Genomic DNA, 17,899 nt, shown 5'->3' on the forward strand with positions numbered 1-17,899 from the left:
ATTCTTCAATTTTATTTCTTCATTAAGGAAGAAATGTTTCTTCATTATTTCTCACTAGTATGAAAATTATAATTGTTTTAATAATAAGTAAAAATAAAAAAAAGGATGCCAGACCAGATAGTGGGAGGAACAAGATGATGCCATGGTTAAGAAAAAGTCAAAGGTTTTATTGTGTCTTGTGGCTTGGTAACTTGTCACAGAGAGCAGTGAGCAGAAAATGAAAAGCACACTGGTCTGAAATGGTGGGGGATCTGGAGGATATTAACTTTTCATGTTTCTTTGGATAGCTAGAGCAACCTGACATCACAATGAATGGCGGCTCCAATGTCCAAGAGGGAAAAGGAAAAACGAAAAATAAAGTGGCAAGAAGCAAACTCTAAAAGCAAGCAGATAACACAATGAGTACTAAAGCAAATTTAAGGCAGTTAAGATGGTTATTAAATCAAAGTAGAGAACTAAAATGTAAATAGTAGTAACTGGCGGAAGTTATGTTACTATGTCTTTTTTCCCAGGTCAGTGTCCTCTGATATTCGAGCTTGCCATCATCATGCACATCAGCAGAGGGGAAAGGGGTCACTTTGATGGATCTGTGGGCTTTCGGCAAAGAAACAGTTCTCATGTCTGGAGCAGCGACGCTACTGTGTGCCTGTGTTATCTGTGATTTGACTTCTTGGAAACCGGTGCTGAATCTCAAAGACGAATGAAGGGCAGACAGGTTCAGGCATCACTGGGGGGTGATGTGCCCCGTTCTCCACCTTCCCCCATACCCCCCCCCCTCAACAGCCGCGGTGCTTTTTTAGCCAAAGTTGTGGATTGCTAGGCGGAACATGTCGTTGGTGCACACCCACGCATCATTAATGTTCTTCAGGATGAAGCTCTGATGGAACCCCATTATGGGATCATCATCTGCCTAAAAAAAATAAAAAATAAAAAAATTGCACAGAACATGATTAGTTACAATATAAGGGAACAAACAGATTATTGTATTTGTTTCAACAATTCAAGAGTTAAATTAAGCCACATGAATGCCTACATTTATTCTCACATCTATGCATACAAAGATCACAGAAGACAGCATTCTCTAACCCTCAGCATGTTCATAGACATACACATGGTGCAGCTCATACATCAGCCAAAAAGCACACCAGGGACACACAGCAAACAAAAGAAAAACTACTCAATACACACAACCTATAATATAATACATTCAACAACTTCATAAGAAACACATGTATTCCAGTTTATTCATGCAGTGATCTAATCAGTCAATCATGATGCTTTAATGCTTCAGATACAGGTCAGGAGTTTTATTTAAATGTGCACATCAAACAGAATGCAGCAACATCTGCTCTCAGTGACCTTTGTATCAAGTATTTCAGAAACTGCTCATTATCTCTTACCTTCACACACAACATTCTTAAAGTTTACAAAATGGTGCAGAATGGTTTTACATTTAGCTCAAAACTATGACCCAGTAATGAACTTTCAGACTGTTGTCATTAGCAACATGCATTCTGCATTATTTTAATCTTTATACAGCATCTCACAAAAGTGAGTACACCCCTCACATTTAAGCAACCCTTTTAGTAGATATTCTCAAAAGGGACAAAACTATAGAAATGAAACTTGGATATATTTTATAGTAGTTAATGTGCAGCTTGTATAGCAGTAAAGATTTACTTTCTTTTGAAAATAATTAAAAACAGTTATTAGTCTAAATATGTGCGTCTCTTAACCATGCAAAGCCACGTCATTCATTATGTTCATGTGTGTTTGTCTGCTTGACAGGACCATACACATTTGTGCATCTTGTATTAGAGCAGTAAAATTTGGTGATTTGAGTACAATTCTCTCATACTTAACACTGGATGTTCAACATGGCACCTCGTGGCAAAGAACATTCTGAGAATTTGAGTTCTTGCTCTTCACAAAGATGGCCTAGACTATAAGAAGGTCAGTAACACCCCGAAAAACATTTGGAACAGGCCCCGCAAGGGTCGATTAAAGAAATCGAGTCCTCGTGCTGTGAGTCAGGTGCAGAAGCTGCTTCAAAAAACAGCTGCATGGGTGCTGCCAGCATTGCTCTAGAGGTTGCAAAAGCAGATGGTTCGCTTTTCAGTGCTCAGACTATACGCCGCACACTGCAACAAGTCGGTTTGCATGGCAGTCTTCACAGAAGGAAGCTTTACAGTCTGCTGAAGTAAACCTGTCCAAGAGCATGAATTTCTGGAACCATGTCCTGTGGTCTGGTGAGACTATGAAAGAATTGTTTGGATTAGATGGTGTGTGGTGATGCTCTGGTGAGAAGAACCAAGAAAATTGTGTCTTGCCTACACTCAAGCATGGTGGAGGCAGCATCCTGGTCTGGGGCTGCATAAATGCTGCTGCTGGTACTGTAGAGCTGCAGTTCATTGAGGAAAACAAATTCCAACATGTACTGTGACTTTCTGAAGCAGAACATGATGCCCTGCCTTCAGAAACTGGGCCGAACAGCAGTTTTCCATCATAATGATGACCCCAAACAAACAGCCAAGATTAAAACTGCCTTGCTGATGAAGCTGAAGGTGATGGATTGGCCAAGTATGTCTCCAGACCTGAACCCTATTGAGTGCCTGTGGGGCATCCTCAAGCGGAAGGTGGAGAAGTGCCATGTGTCTTACATCCAGCAGCGTTTTGACATGTTCCCTTCAGGTGTACTCACTTTTGTGACTACTCTAAAACACATCCAAGTTTTATTTTTATAGTATTGTCCTTGAGAAGATCTACTAAACTGGTTGCTGAAATGTGATTAGTATATTCACTTTTGTGAGATACTGTGTATATATATATATATATATATATATATATATATATATATATATATATATATATATATATATATATATATATATATATATATATATATATACGTAAAAGGCTAAATTAACATCTAATGATTAGAGGAGCAAAAAAAAGGCTAAAGTTAAAAAAATAAAATAAAATAAAAAAAAAAATAGGACAAAACCTTTCCTGGATGACAATCACACAAAGCTGTAATGCTACTATGGGTTAAAAGTACAGCATACTCTGGTGTCAGTCAGTTTAATTGACAAGCAAAATCTCAGTGGACTGATGGCCTTAAAATCCCTGTTTGTTCTGTGTGTTTACCTTAATCTGTAATTATAGACAATCCTCTAAATAAACAAATGGAATCTACATTAATGCTTTGAGTAGAAGTATAAAAAAAAAATCTTTTTTTTTATTGTCCCACATATTTGACCAGCTGCAGGAGAGGAGAAACCACCTGCAGTCATTAAAAAAAAAGTATAATCCTGATTCACAATTCTCGACCAGCTGTGAGTGCACAGATAGGGTTTACTTATTCTCATTCTTTCAGAGACCAAAAAATTAAATGTTAAAAGCAACGAGTAACTAATCAGTCAGTCATTTTAATAAACCAGCAGCACAAACATTTATTATGCATCCAAACACCTGCTTACACACATTTCATTTTTTAAATATTATTGCATTCCTTATTGCCTATGTTTGTGGACATTGCTGAAAGCTGCAAATTTCCCATTGGGATTAATAAACCTATCTAAATATCTAGTCAAATCTAGTTTAATAAATATTCTACCATAATGAACAATCTGTGGGCATCATTACTCTACTCAAATTGAATGTGACTTGGGAGGAGTGGAGACTAAATATTTAAAATGACAGGCCTTCAGAATATTTGTTTTCAGGGACTGTGTAGGGATGTGTTAATAGATAGATCCCCGAGTGAGAACAAATAGCAACCAACAATACACCAATGTGACCAATTATGAGGTCAGTTTTCCAAATTTAACTTTATTGCCTTATTATTCAGACTTAATTGTGGAAGCACAGTGTTCAGCATGTTTAAAGAATTAATGACACGGCAAAACATAGGCAATTTATTTTTGTCTTCTGGATTCTTAAATCGCAATTATACTATGCTTGTTTGATAAATCACAACAATTACTGAAGACCTGTAAATAGAAAAAATGCAAGATGATCATTTTCATATGTAATGTTTGTTATTATTATTTTAGAATTAGTTTTTCTCAGTTTGTGAGTGTTTGCCTGGTTATTTAGGGTGTTGTCAGACTTACAAGAGTCTAAGAACTCACTGGATTCTTACTGTGTGCTTAGTATTCAGGGTTTATTTGATTTTTTATTTATTTAATTTGTTTCCCATTTGTGGATTCCATTACATGCACTATTCAACCTTCAATTGAAAGTGCTGAGCATTTTTGTCAAAACCTGATCATTGTAGCAAAAACATTCAAGAGGAAAAAAAAAAAAAAAAGGCAATTAAAATATATGCCAATTATAAGGTTTTTTTTGTTGTTGCTTTAAAAAAAAAAAAAAAAAACCTTGTACAGAAAGATTAACCCATGTTTAGGGTCAGCCAATATTGCTGTACCCACAGTAAACAGTAGGCAGTGCCGAAGGCAACAGTAACAGCAATAGTCAATGGACTGTATAATGAGACCCCATTACTGCTTAGTCAAAGTCCGTGTAAAAATAAAAAGAAGTGGGTCCTATTTTACTAGGCTTGGTTGTTATTAAGACAACTTTAGTGTGAAAACACCCTTAATTTTTTCAGCCGGCTGTCCAGGTATTTCAATTTCTGCCAAATAAAAAGGGTTAATTGCTATTAAACTGTACCATGCATTTTGGGCAAAACACCATCCTAAATCATAGCTGTTAATTTTAATTAACGGATTTTTCTAAATTGGCCACCACACAGTTATAAACTAAGCCAAGGGGAAGAGAATTTAGTAGCAGGAGCACTGAGCATTGTCTGAACCAGGACAAGCAGAGCACACGTCCTTACACACAGTCAAAGAGGAAGGGAAAGCCATGTGACCACAGAGAGCATATGTGGTCAAAGGTTGTGCAGAGCAAGCCTGAAGACCTCGTTGGTGCAAACCCAGGCACTGTTGTAATGTTTCAGCAGAAACGTCTGTTGGAAGCCCAGCACCTGGTCTTCATCGGCCTGACACACATGAATACACACGAGCGCACATACACTACACCTCTGAATCAATAACTCTTTCATGGAATTCTGCACCTCCAAGTGTTAATCAGCCGCAGTTTTAATATTTTTCACAAAACTGTGTAAATACGGTTATGTTGATGATAATCCGCCCACCAATGAAACACTAGACTAGGTATTCGTGTTTATATTCGTTTGTTTGTGTTTTTCTCTTTTAATAATCCTAAATTGTTTGTCTTCCTGACTTGTGCCTGTAGTCAGTTAAACTCGACTACCACTATATCTTCTCTCACTTTATCTTATTTGTGTATCCGAAATCTGTTCGTGATTATAAGCACTATGCCGGCTGTGTGTCTGACTTTGAGCACAGGTGAGGACTCGTTCGATTTGCAAACGGTGGCGTTGGAGATGGAGGTTTTGGAGAAACAGATTTGCGAGCTGCATGAAAAGCATGCCCGGCTGCGAGAGCGAAAGCGGCGCTGGAAACATCCCGGCGGACGCGCACTCGTCCCAGGTAAATTCCGGGTTGAACCTAACGCCCCAGCACCTCAACTCCGCGTGTTTCTCTGCCCAGACCCAGCGCACCTACAACTCCGCAAAGGTGCAACATGGACCCTGGATGCGGCAGCAGCGGAAGAGACAAGCAAAGCCCGGTCGAGGACGTCTCCCCGCCACCACTACAGGCCTTCGAGATCTCGACCGAGAACCGCCGCCTCTCCGCGAGACGGAACGCGACACTGTGATTCTCGGAGATTCCATCGTCCGCATGTCCGCGCTACCGGAGCTAAAGGTAAGGTGCACACTCGCTGTTTTCCTGGTGCTCGTGTTCTTGATGTCGCGCAGGTACCCGCGGTCCTGAAGGAGAACTTCGAGCGGTTGTTCTTCATGCCGGAACGAACGACACCAGGCTGAGACAAACGGAGGTATTAAAGAGGGATTTCAGGATCCTGGTGGAGACGGTACGCAGCACATCACCCACAACGAGGATCATAGTGTCAGGACCTCTTCCCACTTACCAGCGAGGGGCTGAGAAGTTTAGTAGACTTTTAGCTCTAAATGAATGGTTACAGTCATGGTGTCGAGAACATAAACTTCTCTTTGTTAATAACTGGAACTGTTTCTGGGAGCGTCCTAGGTTCTTCCGCCCTGATGGCCTGCACCCCAGCAGAGTTGGAGCAGCAGTGCTATCAGATAACATCTCTAGGATACTTCACACCATCTGACTGGTAAGACATCAGGAAATCTTCGACAATGAGAACACGCATACAACAGACCAAATAGTTACAAGTTCACACACAGCCCAGTTTATAGAAACCGTATCTATCCTCGTAGCAAAACCAAGAAGTAAATACACAAGATCCAGAAACAATCTCATTGAAGTTAAAACTGAAAATGCCAGATAAACAAACACCAAAAAGTTTTAAAGTTTGGTCTTTTAAACATTAGATCACTTGCACCCAAAGCACTGATTATAAATGAGATGATCACAGAGAATAATCTCGATGCACTCTGTCTCACTGAGACCTGGATTAAACCAGGTGATTATATGGGTCTAAACGAGTCGACACCGTCAGGATATGTTTATAAGCATGAGCCCGTCAGACTGGTCGTGGGGGTGTAGGAACCATTTATACTGCTTCTCTTAATGTTAGTCAGATGTTAGGATTCAGCTTTAAATCATTTGAAGTGCTCGTTCTTAAAGTTGTACTTTCGGACATACATAGTAAACTCGCTCTGGTCACCGTGTACAGACCCCCAGGACCCTACGCTGATTTTCTTCAAGAGTTTGCTTGTTTTCTATCAGATCTCTTGATCAATTTTGATAAAGTGCTGCTTGTAGGAGACTTTAATATTCATGTAGATGATGTAAACGATGCTCTAGGATTATCATTTGTTGACTTATTAAACTCTTTTGGGGTTAAACAAAACGTCACCAGACCAACTCATCGCTTTAACCACACACTAGACTTAATAATATCCCACGGAGCAGACGTCACTGATATAGATATTTTACCTCAGAGTGATGACATCACAGACCATTACCTCATACTGTACACACTACCGGTAGAGCAGATTAGCCGTGTTGCACCACGTTATCGACCTGGTAGGACTATTGTTCCAACCACTAAGGACAGATTCGTAAATAACCTGCCTGATTTATCTCAATTTCTCACTAAACCCATAACTACTATTAATCTTGATGAGATAACTAAGAACATAGACCTTATCCTCACTAGCACATTAGACACCGTTGCCCTATCCGGTTAAAAAGGTTAGAGACCAAGCACCTGCATCTTGGTATAATAGTCATACACATGCCCTCAAGAGAACAGCACGTAATCTGGAGAGAAAATGGAGGAAAACTAAATTGGAGGTATTTAGAATCACAGATAAAGACAGTATGCTCAGCTACAGACGGGCGCTAAAAGCTGCTAGAGCTGAACACCTGAGCAAACTTATAGAAAACAACAAAAACAATCCCAGGTTCCTTTTCAGTACAGTAGCTAAACTAACTACAAATCAGGGCTCTGAAAATTGTGTTCCATCACAGTTTAGTAGTGAGGACTTTATGATTTTCTTCACTGAAAAATAGATAACATTAGAAAAACAATTGTGGCAGTTCAACCTCTTACAGCATCTCCTGAGACAGTGTTACCTTCAACTCCACAACTCCACTGTTTTACATGTATAGGACAGGAAGAGCTGTATAATGTTATTGCCAAAGCTAAATCGACAACATGTCAGTTAGATCCAATTCCTACTAAATTACTGAAGGAAGTGTTATATACAACTGGTGAGCCTCTTCTAAATATTATTAACTCCTCACTATCTTTAGGTCACGTCCCTAAATCCCTCAAGTTAGCAGTTATTAAGCCCCTCATTAAAAACCTAATCTGGATCCAAACACGTTATCAAATTACAGACCAATTTCAAATCTCCCATTTATGTCTAAGATTTTAGAAAAGATTGTCGCTGCACAGTTATGTTCCTACCTGCAAGAGAACAATATCTTTGAAGAATTTCAGTCAGGTTTTAGGCCCCATCATAGCACAGAAACTGCTCTAGTTAAAATAACTAATGACCTGTTTTTAGCTTCAGACCAAGGCTTCATCTCGCTGTTGGTTTTACTAGATCTTAGTGCTGCATTCGACACTATAGACCATGATCTCCTCCTAGATCGCTTACAAAATTACATCGGCATTCAGGGACAGGCATTAAGCTGGTTTAAATCCTACCTGTCCGATCGTTACCATTTCGTAGATTTGAATGGAGAGCTATCCAGGCTAATGCAAGTAAATTATGGCGTGCAAGGTTCAGTTCTAGGACCCCTGCTCTTCACAATATACATGCTTCCGTTAGGAAATATTATTAGAAGGCATGGAATTAGCTTCCATTGTTATGCTGATGATACTCAGCTATATATTTCATCTAAACCAGGCGATACAGCTCAATTAACCCGGATGACTGAGTGTGTTAAGGAACTAAGAGATTGGATGACCCATAACTTTCTACTTTTAAATTCTGATAAGACTGAGATTTTGCTCATCGCCCAAAACTGGTATACAGACGCTCCAGCATCTCAACCTGCATTTAGACGGATGTTCTGTAACCACTAGTTCAACGGTAAAAGACCTGGGTGTTATTTTAGACAGCGACTTGTCTTTCAAAAATCACATCAATCAGGTTACAAAACAGCCTTCTTTCACCTTAGAAATATTTCTAAGCTAAGAAATATGTTGTCTATATCCGATGCAGAGAAGCTCGTCCATGCTTATGACCTCCAGAATAGACTACTGTAATGCGTTACTAGGTGGATGTCCTGCTTCATTAATAAACAAGCTTCAGTTAGTCCAGAATGCAGCAGCCAGAGTTCTTACAAGGTCAAAAAAATATGATCACATAACCCCGATCTTATCGTCCCTACATTGGCTTCCTGTTAAGTTTCGAATAGACTACAAACTATTACTTCTCACTTATAAAGCACTAAATGGTTTGGCTCCGTGTATCTATCCAGTCTTTTAACACGCTACAATCCGCCACGCCCCTGAGATCTCAAAACTCTGGGCTTCTAGTAGTTCCTAGAATAGCAAAGTCCACTAAAGGTGGTAGAGCATTTTCACATTTAGCTCCTAAACTCTGGAATAGTCTTCCTGACGGTGTTCGGGGCTCAGACACACTCACCCAATTTAAGTGTAGATTAAAACGTATCTTTTAGCAAAGCCTACACATAACACACATCACATCATAACCTTGTGCTCCAGAACATCTGATCACATGCACATTATCAACTTGTGCTGTTAATATCATGAACAGCAGCTACGCTAATTCCTCTCCACTGCTTCTCTTTCTCTCCCCATCCCGAGGCATCCTGAGGTTGCTCCAGCTCCAGTCACCTCCCACCTCGTGATGATTACGGACCTTTAAAGAAGTAGATGCCGAACTCACAAACATCCTGAACCATCTAGAGACGTACCAGTGCCATTTGGATCCCGCTACATGTGTGGAGTTTTGACATTGGACCTCCTGGAGTGTTTAAAGGCTCTGGCATGGAGAAGCTGATGCTGGATCTGTGGTGATCACAAATGCTGAGCTTATAAAACTCGGAGCTACTAACCATATAGACTGTTTAAGACTGCAGAAAGAACATTACTTATAATCTTATACTCCAGTAATCATGTTAGTTCCCACTCTCCAGTGTTCTGTATTGTTGAAAGATTTATGATCAAACTCTTGATGTCACCCAGATGAGGATGGGTTCCCCTTTTGAGTCTGGTTCCTCTCAAGGTTTCTTCCTCATAACATCTAAGGGAGTTTTTCCTTGCCACAGTCGCCACGGCTTGCTCATCAGGGACAAATGCACACCATTCACCATCACTGTTGTTTTGTGTAAAGCTGCTTTGAGACAATGTCTGTTGTGAAAAGCGCTATACAAATAAACTTGACTTGACTTGACTTGACTAGATGAAATCCTGCATCCATCAGTTAAGTAGAAGACAAAGGGGCACAAGGCCACTTAGATACTTACTTTTAGTTGTCCTACTACCATACTCATTATGCAGCTGTCAGGAGTGGGCTGGTGATCTTGTGCTGTTATGCTGTGGGCTATTTTTGTGAAGGGCAGGCTCTGAGGAGACAAAAAGGAGCCCTTCATATACATTTGCTCAAGTGAAAGATCACTTCTACCTAAATCCTGATATGCATGCAAAATTCATTTCTATTAAAAGAAGACATACGGAAAATAGCAGTGTGGAAATTATTCCTGCTGTCTATATCATTTTAGATTTCCTCTGTTTACAGCTCCAAGCATTCACACAGCACTCTATGACCTTTAACGTCACGCTGCAATATAACAAGGTATGGAGCTCAATTTGCCTGTATCCAAACCTTAAGCAAAAGTCAAATGAGGTTAAATTATGATGATTTCACAGTACAACTCCTGCAACACATTATTACAGTGCATTTCAACATAAAACAACTAAGCAAAGCCTTACAGAGAGTTTCTCAACAATCGCTGCTTTTCCCTGGAATTGCTGTCCTTCCCACGTAAGGCATGACGCATCAATCTGTAAAATCCAACATGGACAGGTAAATGAGATGAAAGACCAAAAAGGTCAAAATAGAATGCAACAAATACAATGGAAAGCCCTACCAATGTAGTACTGCAATTGTGAACAAACAAGAAAATGAAGCAAATATTGAAGAGAAGTGAAATCTGCCGGTTTCAAGTCAGTATTATCTAGAAGAGCTATGGCTGGTCTAAGTTGTTGACTGGTTGTTGTGCCTCTCTTTGCTTGAAGCAGACATCTGATATTCAGAGCTCACTACAGCAACACCCAGAGGATACAGGGGTGTTTCACTGAAAACGACCGAGTTTAGCGGTTTAATATGCGCACAAGTCCGGATTTTGACCTGCGCAGTCTACCACAGTATCTTCCTATTGTTTAGTTGATGCACAGGAACGCATCTTCTCTCCACATGCAAGATCAGATTCCCTCTTCTGCACAGCTTCACATAAAGGATAAAACAGCAGTGTTCTAGCTATGGGGGCAATTATTTATTTTCAGTGAGGTTACATCTCAAACATCATACTCTTTATCACAGTATAATAACTCAGCATTTGGGGGGGAAAAAAAAAACTTCTCTTAATACTAGGTTAAAACAGTATCAGGGAAATACATAATCAGGGCTATACTCAGCTGTTAGAAATCTGCAGAATGATCAAAAATGTATGAACTTGTAACAATACTTACATATATCGATCCAAGCTGAGTTCTGTCCGTGTCAAACAGTTGATAGTAATGTTGAACAAAGCTGGATCCTATTTGTTCCCAGATCGGCTTGTCTCCCATCCTGATTCACCCAGCTACAGGCACTAAAGGAAAAATCAGCAATAAAAAGGTTGTATTAATATTATTGGTTTTTTTCTTTTTTTTTAGGGCTGCCAAATTAACACGTTAATGCAAATTCATTGCAACGGCACTAATGTTATTAACGCCCGATTAATGCAGAACACATTTCTGTTTGACTATTTATTTATAAAAATATAAAAGAGGCGAAATTAAAACCTTCAACACATGTTTATTCACGACGTACTTTCGTTATTCAGAAATATAAAATTAAAATGTAAAAAAACAACAACGTAATATATTAAAATTATTTTTAATCATTAAAAATTTGTTTCTCTGATGCGCCAAGTCTCAAATCAAGCACCAAAATCCGCCATGACGCACACACCCGGCAATTAAAACCATCCGTGTGGAAACATAGCTAGATTTCCATTTGGTGTCCTGATGATTAACATAGATTAAAACACCATAATTACTTTAAAACATTTACAAGAATAATGTCTCTTCATGCTCTATGTTAAGTTTGTTTTAACCAATAATAACACATACATTTGCTAAAAGCATCTATATTTGTCTATGCCCATGTTGTTAAAACAGATAAAAATGTGCGACTAAGTTCCGGATTACATTTTTTTAATCGACTGACTTTAATTTGTTCATGAATGATCACAAGTTCAGTCTGATTGCTCCGATCAATTAAAAAAAGAAACATCTAAAATAATTGGTTTTCATCAGTCTCAATACATTTAATGTGGTACTTTAGTCTATGCTGTAGGTGCAATTCAAATAAATTACTTTTAAGTGTCAACTGACTGGTTTATTAACATGAGCTGGAAAATAATCTCAATGAGCCCGAATAAATTTGCATAATATCGAGCAGGGCTGCTTGTAATGACTTTTAGAGGCTGGAATGAAACCACAAGCTGCTAATAATGTTTTGCAAGTTTTCTTTTCTGATGGTTAGGCAGCATTAATTAAATACAAGCAAATGTAATGTTCAACTGCAAAATGTTACAATGTGTATTTATCATCAGTGAATTACGAGCTCAGCAATATGCATGAATTGGCAAAAGTCATTTGTATTTACATTTTTTAATTAGGTTCAAGCAATCAATTTGGGTAGGATTAGTGCAATATTTGTTCACAACTGCAGTGTTGCGCACTGAAGCATACAATATACAACTGAGCACTTGAACCACATGTCAGGGTCTGTACATACATTTCCCCCATCATGGCATTGCTATAAATACAAGCACAAATACAATATCAGAGTAGTCTAGCCCTCCACCCTCAAGTAGATTAGATCATCCGTTCTAGACGGTCGTGTAGAAGTTACCAATATCAGCAACACGCTATTATCATATCTATTTTGACAAAATGAATGCATATTTACCTACCCATTAGTGGTAACTATTTATTAGCAATACTACTCATTACCAAATCCTGCAGATAGAAAAATATTTTCTAAACTACTACCATGCAGTGATGCAAAACTATTACAGCGCACACTCAGATCAGTTTTTAGACTTTTAGATTTATTAACATTAAATTATGGCAAGAATGCGTGAAAAATAGGACTTGGATTTGTTTGCACAACACCCACATTCCCCTTCTGTTTAAGAATGGTATTGTATATGTATGCAATTTCATTGCATATACATCAATACTATGGATGAAAACTGGGCTTTATTCCAAATATAGTTCAGAAGTTATTTTCTATAAAACTTTAGTGGTTTATGACAATTCTATCTGTAAGTCAATAAGCACTATGCTGCATGTCAGAGTATGCATGGTTGTTTGTGTAACCAATGAGACTTTAGATGGCACAACAAGGTATGATCTAGGGCTGCATGATTTGGGGAAAAATGTAACGTTGCGATTTTTTGGTTAATATTGCGATATAATAAAAGGTATCATCAGGTCCACTTGATTGGTTATCAAAGTAAGTGCACACAGATTAGTGATAATGGTGAAATGTTATGTATTTGTAAAACTATAAAAGGTTTACAACATGAAATAATATTTGCATTAATGTAGAAGTTGTGTTCACAAGGTACAGCTGAATGAAATAATATAATAAGATACCGGTAGTTGAAACATCAAAACAAACAGGGAATGCCCTGTCGCTGCCCATTTCAATTATGTACCTGGTTTTCTGCTGAAGTTTAAGATACAGTATGTGTTTTTACAGAAGATTGCTAATGATGGTGTAGATGTGGAACATTGTGGTGGGAGGGCAGAGCCATAGGGGGTGACAACAGGAATCTTGCCCAGGGTTCCAAAGTGCTAGAAAATGCACTGTTTACTCAGGATGTAACGGACACAAGAGAGAAAGAGAGAGAGAACGAGAGACACACACACAGGGCAGAGCTGGCAGTGTGTATAGGGATGTGTGTGGGAAAGTGGTGGTTGCCAGGTGAAGGTGAATCCACGAGTGTGCGCATGTTACAAGTGGGTGTGTGTGCTTGAGTACGAGGAAAAGGAAAGCGAAAGAAAAGTAAAAGAAAGCGCTGTCTGTTGAACAATTGCCTGTCATCTCTTTCTTCCAACCCAGAACCAGTAAGATCTCTTACAAATGTGTCATATTGTCACATGATGTAGTAACTTTAATTAATAAATCTTGCACAGTTCCTCTCTCTGCTCTGCATGGGTGAACTTTAAGCTTAAATACCTCCATATAACAAAGGTAGCAGGTTTTTTAGGCTACCAGCTCATCAACGATCTGTTCGGCATCCATCTTTACCTGGTCTCCTGCACACCGGAAAGTCACGTGACCACACACGTCACACGTGCACTGCCTAAACTGAGACGATCACGCACTTCCACATGCACTTATTTCATTAAATCGCAATATCTGCCGCCATATAATCGCGATACAATTAATCGCGCAGCACTACTATGATCCTATCACATTGAAAAATATTCTTTCTCTGGTTCAAGTGTGTCAATCCAAAGTATGCTTCTTTCATAAATGTCAGAAGAAAAGTTTGCTAGAAAGATAAGAGAATCTCCTTTGAAGCATCACACGCTTACATTTTTACTAACTGGTTTTAAGATTTGTTCATTGGTAAAAATTAGCAAAAAAATACAAATTAAAACAATTTCAAGTCACCAGTTTCGTCCCATGTGCACTACCATTGTCACTTGCAGTGGTGCACTAGCACTTTTTCAGATCCAAGAAGAAATTGAAGTAACTAAATATAACCTAGTACCAACTAGTCAAATATAAAAATATAAAACTGAGTTACAGAGTAGGCTTTATACTGGTATTCCTGTCAGGTCAGAAATGCTAACAAGTACCACCATTTGTATGTACTACTCACACAGTCACCACTGATCTCTGCAACTTCCTAAGCCGTTAAGAGTTGCACACATTTAATGAGAGCTTCTAGTTGGCCAGATTATCAGGAAGGTCAAATGAATGCTAATTACAGGTAGAAACTAGAGTCGTGATTTATGGACGGAAGAAAACCAGAGCAAATAATGTGGGTTTATCACTTAACCATGTCATCTTTAATTTGCAAAAGAATTTAAATGTCACCTGTCATGGGCTTCAAATCTGCACAAGAAAAAAATTCCTCCAGTTGATATAATTATCAGAAGACTGAATTCGAATCCAGACAATACCACAGCAGTCAGTGAGCCTACAGAGGCAGTCCTGCCACGTTCTCAGCATGGGAAGGAATGGTACAACACCCTCGCGTCCATCAGAACAACACCAGAGCAACAAACAACTGCGAGTGTTGACCAGTTTTCCATACAGAGAGCTGTATGCTGCTTGGTGATGTATAATAAACAGCAGATCGCAAAAATGTGCCAGTTGACTTCACACATCTCTGAGGAAGCACGTGACTGCCCTCTGCCTCCTGGTTAGTAGCTGTGGTGTGATGTTTAGAGATGGCTGCTGGATGTGAACTGGCAAAGAAAAAAATAAAAGGGGGGACACTGTTGCCACCCACATCATGGCTTCTAGCACATACATACAGGACATGAACTTGTTACAGTTCTGACCTTTTCATTTTGTTCACCATTTAGTCAAGTTCTACCTTAGAGTTACAGGCCATCCTTTAAAAACAGATGGCAATACAATTATAGAAATTCATTTTACATAATTATGTATACACATATTTCACTTCAATTAAATGTTATAGGTTTGGGTACACAAAAGCTCCTCACGTTTCAAGATCCATCCACTAGCAAGTGGGAGTGTGCGTAAGTGACAATATAGGGCAAGAAAATGAGAGTCCTGTCCCATTCGTCTTTCCAAACTTGCCAGTTAAACTCGAAACCATGAAGATGGATTTGGACAACAGGCGGCTACAATGGTCTTGGGACTACAGTTGCAATGAGCACTTTTTGCATTTAAGTGTCCATCAGTGAACGACTGAAAACCTCAACAATGATGGAACTACAACGAATGGACGCTCTGTGTTACCCAGATGAGGATGGGTTCCCTTCTGAGCCTTGCTCCTCTCTAGGTTTTTTCCTCACACCATCTCAGGAAGCGTTTCCTTGCCACTCATGCTTGCTAAATGGAGTGATTTATAAGTTATATTCATAATCTGTACTATAGACACTTTTCTTTAACTCACCTTTACGTTTTTAGTATGTTGTGCCTATGTTTGTGGACACTGCTGAAGCTGTACATTTCCCATTAGGATTAATAAAGTGTATTTATCTATCTATTTGTGCTTGTTCACTTTTGCAAGGAGAACCTTTCGTTGTTTCTCTCAGGTGAAAACTGAGCACAGGTCCTTCACTGTTTCTACATAAAGGACACTTATTGAGGCTCCATGCGCGGTCACAACCGCTTTTTCTTAATCAAGTGTTATACACCCTCTGCCCCAACTTTACACAGCCATGTTTTTAAAAAAAGACGACCGAGTCCCTCGGGGTAACCTTCGTGTTTTCCAGAAGATTCTTTGGCTCTTTCAGGCGCTGAAATTGAACTTCGCGGGCGAGTCATGTGGTTAACACTCAAGTAAAACTGCTTCATCATTTCGACTGAATGAAGGCGGGAGTTGTGGATTTCTTTTCGTTTCTGAGCACTAAAACCAATGGGAAAAAAAACTATTTAGCAATTATATTATGCAAACCTGTCCATGTTGATTAACTGGTTCACTTTTTTGGGGGTGGTGGGGGGTGAGTAGATGCCTAGTTCGGGAAATCCAACTCGCTTTTCCACGCTTCCAGGCGAGCTAACCTTGCTAACACTGACTGGTTTCAATAATGGCCCGGATTCTAAAGTTTATGAAATAACGCGGTTATGTAAAACAATGAGAGCTGTATAAACATGTAATAAACTCGTTTTGGCTGCAGCCTCTCTCATTCTACTGAGGTATGACTCGAGCACGTTGTTTAGCTAGCAATAATGCTAACTAGGCGAGTGTCGGTTGATTCATTGCGCCCACGCTAAGCGTGCCTAGCAGTCCGGGCATGTCAGAGCCGTGAGCGCTGCGAACACAACGGCACGGAAAGCCGTGAGAACGTTAGCTCAGTGTTCGAGCTGCTCTATAGGGGCATGGAGTTCACAACGCGTTCCTTTCTAAAAATACTCGGAGTCACTCGAGCTCTCCACCAGACTTCCAGTACCGGCCACCGGCGCGGCCCGTTACCACTCCCGTCGGACAGCATAGGCGTGTCCTACATGCTAGCTCTCTCTCACACCGACCCGCCATATCAGAGTGCATAACACCCACCAAAACTATTTTGCGCGATTGTTTTCTAAAAATTACAAATATTTACATAAGGAACTATAACTTTTTGCATCGGCCACTACGTCATATTTCATTCTAGCCGCTTACCTCCGTGAGCCCTATCCGTAGCTATCCTCGGGTCCAGTTATGGCGAACACAGCGCGCGGTGGAGGAACTGAGCCGCCTGCTCTTTTGCGCATGCGCTGTAGACACCCGCATTTGAAGGTCGGGAGATGAAGTTTTGGTGGATTGTTTGAACATCGCTTTGTTCAGAGGTCTACAAGCACGCGGCCGCACAAAGAGAATAAAAACGCTTACATTTCTGTTTATTTGCATTTGACTGACTTTCGTCGTCATCAGGGAGTTAAAAAATATATATCTATATATAAATAAATTACTTCCGCCTAGGCCAAATTCCCACAATTGTTTCAGTCGTAGTTTTTTATGCATTCGTAAATGAAGTTTCCACTAATTATGCATTATGATTAGTTGACTTACTATCTATCTATCTATCTATCTATCTATCTATCTATCTATCTATCTAGAGAGAGAGAGAGAGAGAGAGAGAGAGAGGAAAAGAAGAAGAAGAAAGTGGGATGTGGTGAATTCTACAGTGAAAAAAATCCAAAGGATGCACATAAAAAGTTAGGATGTTCTCACAGAGGTGGAAAAAAGAATTCCCAATTCTGAAATATACATGAAATGGTGAAACTTTGGAATAAATTAATTATTATGATGATTTCACTGTTATTCACTATATATATATCTATCTATATATAAAGTTGCAGTAGTCAACATCTCTAGTTCTATTATCCAATTATAGGGAATCATTTAAACAATAGCACAGTTAC

The 17,899-nt window shown here is 39.4% G+C and overlaps 1 protein-coding gene across 1 annotated transcript; it reads right to left on the reverse strand.

Annotated features, from left to right (window-relative positions):
• Positions 1 to 146: 146 nt before the first annotated feature.
• On the reverse strand, positions 147 to 17,296 carry nutf2 (nuclear transport factor 2). The gene is made up of 5 exons (XM_046864059.1): positions 17,157 to 17,296; positions 11,257 to 11,378; positions 10,498 to 10,569; positions 10,032 to 10,130; positions 147 to 910 (listed from the first exon to the last, which is right to left on the reverse strand). Exons 2-5 carry the CDS (start codon positions 11,353 to 11,355, stop codon positions 797 to 799), a joined length of 384 nt encoding a protein of 127 aa, XP_046720015.1. The 5' UTR covers positions 11,356 to 11,378; positions 17,157 to 17,296; the 3' UTR covers positions 147 to 796.
• Positions 17,297 to 17,899: the final 603 nt, after the last annotated feature.

Source organism: Silurus meridionalis, chromosome 13 (assembly GCF_014805685.1).
Source record: "Silurus meridionalis isolate SWU-2019-XX chromosome 13, ASM1480568v1, whole genome shotgun sequence".
In the NCBI taxonomy this organism is placed as follows: domain Eukaryota; kingdom Metazoa; phylum Chordata; class Actinopteri; order Siluriformes; family Siluridae; genus Silurus; species Silurus meridionalis.

Coding starts and splice junctions, on each gene's coding strand:
- nutf2 (XM_046864059.1), bottom strand. CDS start 11,355: ATGGGAGACAAGCCGATCTGGGAACAAATAGGATCCAGCTTTGTTCAA. Junction 10,570..11,256: donor CTCAGCTTGGATCGATATAT/GTAAGTATTGTT, acceptor TGGATTTTACAG/ATTGATGCGTCATGCCTTAC. Junction 10,131..10,497: donor CGATTGTTGAGAAACTCTCT/GTAAGGCTTTGC, acceptor TTGTCTCCTCAG/AGCCTGCCCTTCACAAAAAT.